Source organism: Schistocerca piceifrons, chromosome 7 (genome assembly GCF_021461385.2).
Source record: "Schistocerca piceifrons isolate TAMUIC-IGC-003096 chromosome 7, iqSchPice1.1, whole genome shotgun sequence".
Classification (NCBI taxonomy): Eukaryota; Metazoa; Arthropoda; class Insecta; order Orthoptera; family Acrididae; genus Schistocerca; species Schistocerca piceifrons.
The window spans coordinates 276,635,016-276,642,446 of NC_060144.1; the positions used below are offsets into that span (position 1 = coordinate 276,635,016).

At 43.5% G+C, this 7,431-nt stretch overlaps 1 protein-coding gene across 1 annotated transcript in view; it reads right to left on the reverse strand.

The window, feature by feature from the left end:
• The window catches only part of LOC124805627, a 41,531-nt gene extending 34,887 nt beyond the window's left edge, over positions 1–6,644 (reverse strand). The window contains exons 1-2 of the mRNA XM_047266195.1: positions 6,627–6,644; positions 6,351–6,496 (exon numbers count right to left, since the gene is read on the reverse strand). Coding sequence (XP_047122151.1) covers positions 6,351–6,496; positions 6,627–6,644 — 164 coding nt within the window. The remainder of the gene's footprint in view (positions 1–6,350; positions 6,497–6,626) is intronic.
• Between the last annotated feature and the right edge of the window lie 787 nt (positions 6,645–7,431).

A 7,431-nucleotide genomic window follows, 5' to 3' on the forward strand; every position in this document is an offset into this window, starting at 1 on the left:
AGCTAATTTAGGTAACATAAGCAATGAGCAATGGCTATAATTATAAATCAAGTCCGAATAAAATGGGCTGCAATTGCACTCTCTTACAATAGGCTCCCTAAACTCTTACGGCAGAATCATTTGATTTAGTACTGAACTACAGACATCAAAAACAGCTACAAAAAAATCGCCATCTTTCTGCTTTTTAGGTGCCGACACTGGTACTTCAGAAGACAAACATCATCATCGTTGGTCAACCGCATAGGATAAACATATGTCCTTGCGGATTTTATTTATATTATTTTGTGCTCTATAATCCAGTAATGTAGTATCATCGCCACAGATACTACTACAACGCCACGCCAACACAAGGTTGGCAGCCCGTCGTGTGCCGAGCACAGCGCACTCTAGCGGGCTGTGCAGCTCGACGGAACTGGAGTGTGCCTCGTTCACTTCTTAACTAGATTTCAACCTAGACAGACACGCTTTCATAATCGGCCCTCAGCTAGTTCTGCAATGTTTGCATTGATTTTCTGAGGAGGGCCCATCAGGCTCAGTCCCTGAGAATATGTTGTATTAGTTCATGGTATTCCATGTTACGAGATTGTCAGTTCATAGCCGCAGCTGCAGTCCTACAAACTACTGAAGATAAGTAATTTCATTGTACTATGTGTTTCTTGAATAATAATCTTTCTCTGTAACAGTGTGCCGTACCGCATATTATTGCAACCTGGACTCCTTCAGCTCCTATCAACTCGACCTCCTACTTATTTGCATTTAGCAACGAGCTGAAAACACCCACGCGTTTTGTGCCTCTAAAAAGTGAGACACAATAAGTACTATATAACCTAATGTAGCTCTTACGTATTACGTGGCATATATCAAGAGAACGCGCTGGCAAACATTTCAGCCAGGTGCCTGGATACTTTTGATCACATAGTATAGCTAAGAACCACCCCGAATAAAAAAAAAAGCATTACGATCTAATCTTTCGTTTGCGAGCGAAGATCCGCGTATGGTCTGAGCGTTAAAAATGGCACGTCTTAGTGAATGGATTATGAAGTTTCGATTAGTAGTAGCACCGTGGCGTAGTTACAGAGCGTACCACTATGTTAAATTTCCTACAAAAAAAGGTCCTATTCATATTCTTCTTTAGAAGTAATGGTTTGTGCGAAGACCGCGAGAATGTTGAATAACTCGCTCGACGCGTATGCGCAGTAGCTTACGTAGATTTTGTAGGCCAGTTTGAGGTAGCATATTGAGGTAGCAAGTTGAGACGAACAGTTTCATACGAGACACTTGAAGTCTATCAAATCGGGAAACTACCTCAAATAGGCCTACAAAAACTACGTAAGCTACAGCGCATGGGCATCGAACGAGATTTTCAACATTCTCGCGCTCTCTTCGCAAAAACAATTACTTATAAAGAAAAAATAGAGACGCCATATTTTATACAAAATTTAATATAGTTTAATTTTGTACTGCATCACGTTTTCGCTAAAGGATGTGGTGTGGTGTCACCGCCAGACACCACACTTGCTAGGTGGTAGCCTTTAAATCGGCCGCGGTCCGGTAGTATACGTCGGACCCGCGTGTCGCCACTATCAGTGATTGCAGACCAAGCGCCGCCACACGGCAGGTCTAGAGAGACTCCTTAGCACTCGCCCCAGTTGTACAGCCGACTTTGCTAGCGATGGTTCACTGCCTACTTACGTTCTCATTTGCAGAGACGATAGTTTAGCATAGCCTTCAGCTACGTCATTTTCTACGACCTAGCAAGGCGCCATTATCAGTTACTATTGATATTGTGAATCATGTACCGTCAAGACCGACGTTCTTCATTAATGGATTAAAGTTAAGTATTCCATCAGCTACGACCGTTTTTCTAAATTCTAATTTCCTTGTAATGTTCCAGACCTCACGCCAGCCTGCGTGAGCTAAATCGCGTGCATTTCGGCCTCCTTTAGTAAAACGGTGTTGGCTCTCTTGCCAACCACATGTGGTTTTCGAGTTATTCAAGAGAAACCTACAAAACTGATATTAAATGTGTTCTATCTTGGAAACCATTCGGAATAGGGCACACGTCCATACGAAGTTTTTTGTTCAGATTCACCCCTAAAAGCATGTACCTTTCCTCCTGACTCACCCTATATATACCTAATACACCTGATGTCAAGAAACTCACCTTCAGTGAATTAATTTCGAATTACTTTGTTAGAGTGTGGCCGCGCGGGATTAGCAGAGCGGTCTGGGGAGCTGCAGTCATGGACTGGGCCGCCAGGAGTGGCCGTGCGGTTCTAGGCGCTACAGTCTGGAACCGAGCAACCGCTACGGTCGCAGTTTCGCATCCTGCCTCGGGCATGGATATGTGTGATGTCCTTAGGTAAGTTAGGTTCAATTAGTTCTAAGTTCTAGGCGACTGATGACCTCAGAAGTTAAGTCGCATAGTGCTCAGAGCCATTTGAACCATTTCAGTCATGGACTGTGCGGCTGGTCCCGGCGGAAGTTCGAATCCTCCCTCGGGCATGGGTGTGTCTGTTTGTCCTTAGGATAATTTCGGCTAAGTAGTGTGTAAGCTTAGGGACTGATGACCTTAGCAGCTAAGTCCCATAAGATTTCACACACATTTTTGTTAGAGTGTGGATCGTCAATAGTGTCTGTTCTTTCAGAAAGGCATGTAAGAAATGATTACTGTATTGTATTCACTTCTAAATCCAACTACGTCCATTGGTATGCATCTGCAAATAACCTTACGGTGTTTGGAGAAGCATACATCGCATCCTACAAATTTTTCCGCTTTCCCCATTCATTTGGAAAAACGAGTGTTCGTTAACCTTCATTTTAGCCCAATTTCTCCGATTTTCTCGTTATAGTCATTTCGTGACATGCATGTCAGAGGAAGTGACAAGTGCCGAACTCTCACAGAAACGTTCTCTGTCTGTGTGTCAACAGTAAACAGCGATGCATAACGCCTCTCTTTCAGCGTCTGTAAGTGGATTTTATTGGGCACCTCTGTAACGGCAATGTGCCATAGCGATGATCAGTATCTGGAGCAATACTCAAGAATCGGTCTATCAAGTATTTCGTATGCCACTTATTTTGTGGATGAATTCCATTTTCTTACAAAAGCTCTCAGCCTAGCATCTGATTTTCCTGTAATGTGTGTGGTTATTTCACTTTATACTGCTCCGGAAGGTTATCTACTGTTGTTCCTGTTCCAGTGGTTCGTCATGAATGATGTATATTCGAACAGTGGGTGGTTTCCTCGTCTATTTTATGCAATACGTTGCATTTATTTACTTTCAGGATCAGCTGCCAGTCCCAGCGTTAGTCATCAATCCTCTGCAGATCCTCAATGGTTGGTTCAAATGGCTCTGAGCATTATGGGACTCAACTGCTGAGGTCATAAGTCCCCTAGAACTTAGAACTTCTTAAACCTAACTAACCTAAGGACAACACACACATCCATGCCCGAGGCAGGACTCGAACCTGCGACCGTAGGGGTCGCGCGGTTCCAGACTGAATGCAGATCCTCCTGCAATTCCTTACAGCCTTCTGGTATTGCTATTTTTGTATAGAAATTTGCAACAACTTATCGAACTTCCAATCCTAGATCACTGATTTCTACAAATATAGTGTCACTTTTAACAAATTTTGGACAATACACTGATGTGACAAAAGTCATGGAATAGCGATGTGTGCGTATACAGACGCGGTAGTATCGCGAACTCAAGATAAAAAAGGGAGTAGCACTGGCGAAGCTGTCATTTGTACTCATGTGAGTCATGTGAAATGGTTTCCGACGTGATCGTGGCCGCACGACGCAATTTACAGACCTTGTAGACGGGATAGTAGTTGGAGCTACATTTCGACATTTCGGAAAACGTTATGGAAGTTAGTATTCCGAAATCCACAGTGTTAAAAGTGTTCCGAGAGTACCAGATTTCAGGCATTACCTCTCACCACGGACAACGCAGTGGCCGACGGCGTTCACTTACCGACCGAGAGCTGTAATGGGCTATGGCAGCCTTTGCTAACAGCACGACATAGCCTGCAGCGCCTCTCCTCGGATCGTGACCACATCGGTTGGACCAGAGATGGCTGGAAGACCGTGGTCTGGTCAGATGAGTCTCGATTACAGCTGGTAAGACCTGATAGTAGGGTTCTGGTGTGGCGCAGCCCTCACGAAGCCATGGACCCAAGTTGTGAACAAGACACTGTACAAGCTGGTGGTGGCTCCATAATGGTATGGCCTGTATGTACATGGAATGGACTGGGTCCTCTGGTCCAACTGAGCCGATGTGTGACGGGAGATGGTTATGTTCGGTTATTTGGAGAACATTTACAGCCATCCATGGACTTCATGTTCCGAAACAACGACGGAATTTTTATGGATGACAATGTGCCATGAAACTGGGCCACAGTTCTTCACGATGGGTTTGGAAAACACTCTGGATAGTTTCAGCGTTTCAGCGAATGATTTGGCCACCCAGATCGCCCGACATGACTCCCATCCAACATTTATGGGACATAATCGAGAGGTCACTTCGTGCACAAAGTCCTGCACCGGCAACACTTCGCAATTATGGTCGTCTATAGAGGCAGCAAGGCGCAATGTTTCTGCAGGGGACTTCCAGAGACTTTTTTAGCCCATGACAAGTAGAGGTGCTGCTCTTCACCGGCAAAAGGAAGTCCGACACGATATCAGGAGGTATTCCAAGCCTTTTTATCAATTTACTATTTATGTTGTACGGAAGAGGTTGATAGGTCTATATATTTCTTTATGTCTCATTTATTGTGAAGTAGAACCCCGTGAAAAACAAGTGATCGTAGGATATTGAAACCATGTGAGCATTTGCAAGGAAATTGGGAAGAGAAATAAAGAATAAACCTTTGAAACGAATACATTTTAGTTTTCATATGAGAGGGTAAAATTTTGTTAACTGCGTGTCACTTCTACGTTCCAGGTTAACAACGTTGCTCTGTGGGGACCGTTTGCATCCACGACAGCCTAGAAGTTTGTACGGATACTACTTTACAATTGTTTGCAGCACTTTTCGAATGATGGACCATGGAATGGTGAGCGTTCGCGACACAGCTCGCGTACTGCTAGAATATCGCCCTTTGTATCCACCACTCTCAGCCATGACCATCTGGTTGTCGGCCTCACCCAGGAGCAGTTCTCAAAACGCCAGTTAATTCAGACTTCCGAATCACATTCTCCAACCACGGGTGCGCAAAGAGGACCTTTCCGTATCCCTTTATTACGTCGACCCTTGCGGAGAACAGCAGTGTTATTGTCGTTCTTACGGTGGGCCGCGCGTTTAGAGGCGCCATGTCACTGACTGCGCGGCCCCTACCGCCGGAGGTTCGAGTCCTCCATCGGCCATGGGTGTGTGTGTGTGTGTGTGTGTGTGTGTGTGTTGTTCTTAGCATACGTTAGATTAAGTAGTGTGTAAGTCTAGGGACCCATGACCTAAGCAGTTTGGTCCCTTACAAATTCACACAATCATTTTTGTTATGGTGAAACAGCTATACGAGTAAAGCCGTGTTCTCGTTGCCCAGACCTAGTTGACTGTCTACAAGTCTAAATGAACACTGACGCTTGCGTCTCAACCCTGCGTCGCCTTGCCACTACCAGCGTCTAACGGCGAGTCACGACACTAATACCACTGACTACGCAAACTTTGTAGTGCACAGTCTGAGCATCATTCCTATGAAGTTGAGCACTCGTATGGCAGATCGTTTTCAGAGTACACAGACTCAAGTACCGAAAATTTAATTGCAACCACCCTGTATTGCTACTGTGCCTTCCTTCATAGCACTGTTTTCCACGGTTGTTTCCCTCACCAAACTTTCATTGTATCTCTCTACATCCTCCTAAAACATTTCCTAACAGTTTTGTTCACTTCAACATAAACTGTTGAGGAAACTGTCTGAAAGATTCTCAGGCCACTCGCAGTGTTAGTTCAGGGTAAAACCCCTAGCTTTCGACGATTACCTCCATCGCCTTCGTCAGGACCAACTGAAAATCAGTAACTAACGCGATAAGAAGTCCGAGAATGTTTTACGCAACAGTGCCGTCGCGAAAGACTTCATCGACAGGCATAGAGTTAGTTACGGATGCAAATCAATCAGCGATCGGCAAGGAGAAGTACTTGAATTCGCTTCAGGGAAATTGTTGACCTATAAATCAGGATCATCGGAAAGGGATCGAAGGACTTTTCCTACGGTGCATGCTTTCAGTGTGCTAATCACTGCTGTCGTTAGGATTGTAAAGATCCTGCTGTGTGGGATCCACTTGTTAGAAAATGTTGCTGGTAATATTTTTTAACAATTAATTTTACGAATCAATGTAATAAATAACTTACCTCTCGACAATATGACGATCTTCTTCTACAAAATATCGTAACCCATGAATAGTAGTATTTAGACAGTAATTTTTCAACATTTTCAGGAACTTCCATGGAATGGCAGTCCATCCATTAGTTTTCACATTCCCACGAAGAACTCCTCCCTGCAATTATAGGAACAATTTAAAGATTATTATCTGCAATTGTGTTAAAGGAAATTCATGTAAACTTTAATGGTACGGTTTAGAAGAGTAATAAAGTATAACTCTTGACATCCGAAAACATTTTCTTTACCAGGATCTCCTGCGTCATTTTACAGACAGCTGTGACATCAGTAAAAAAAAAGAAAAAAGTAATTTTTAACTAACTGCCCAAATTTCCGATGTGCTGTGTGTTAAGGGTTCTGCTCTCGATGCAGGTTTGGCTGTGCGGTTACGCCCCCTGTACCTGTAGTTACATGACACATTAGCATGGTATTTTTATGTCTAAGTCTACATCTTGTGGCGGTACATTTATTTAATGGCATATGAGAAAGCTACCATTATGGAGCAGGATTTATTACATTATTCAACTCATTGATATGAAATGCAGTTATTAATTATATTGAATGGACTTGTGTGGCATTTTAAATCAGGGAGAAACAGACGGAATAGTTGTTCCAGCTGCAGAAATGTTTCTTTTCCATAGATCTGATTTACTTTGGACCACAGCTAAATTTGTTGTAGTTATCTGTTTCGAAATTACTCATTCCTTTCCCTGTAGAGTCTGGGTCAAACCAACTGATATTGTCTATTACGAAAAAAAATGAAGGTGTTGTCTGTATTAATAATAATCATGGGGGACTTACGTGGATTTTAGTTATTAATTTCAGTTGAATGGAGCACTGGAAGAAATGCTTTACTGCATGTCACTACCAGATAGAGGCCATCCTCCACAGTAAGGGTCACAGAAGCTCGTCCAATCGATGGCACTAGATTTGTAGGTAGCTAGTTCGATTCCTGGCGGCGGAGTAAATGTTCACAGCCAGTAATTAACTAGGGAGAGGGGCAGGAGTAAAGTTCCTAGTCATAAGAATTTGGGTCGAAGTAGTGGATTAAGT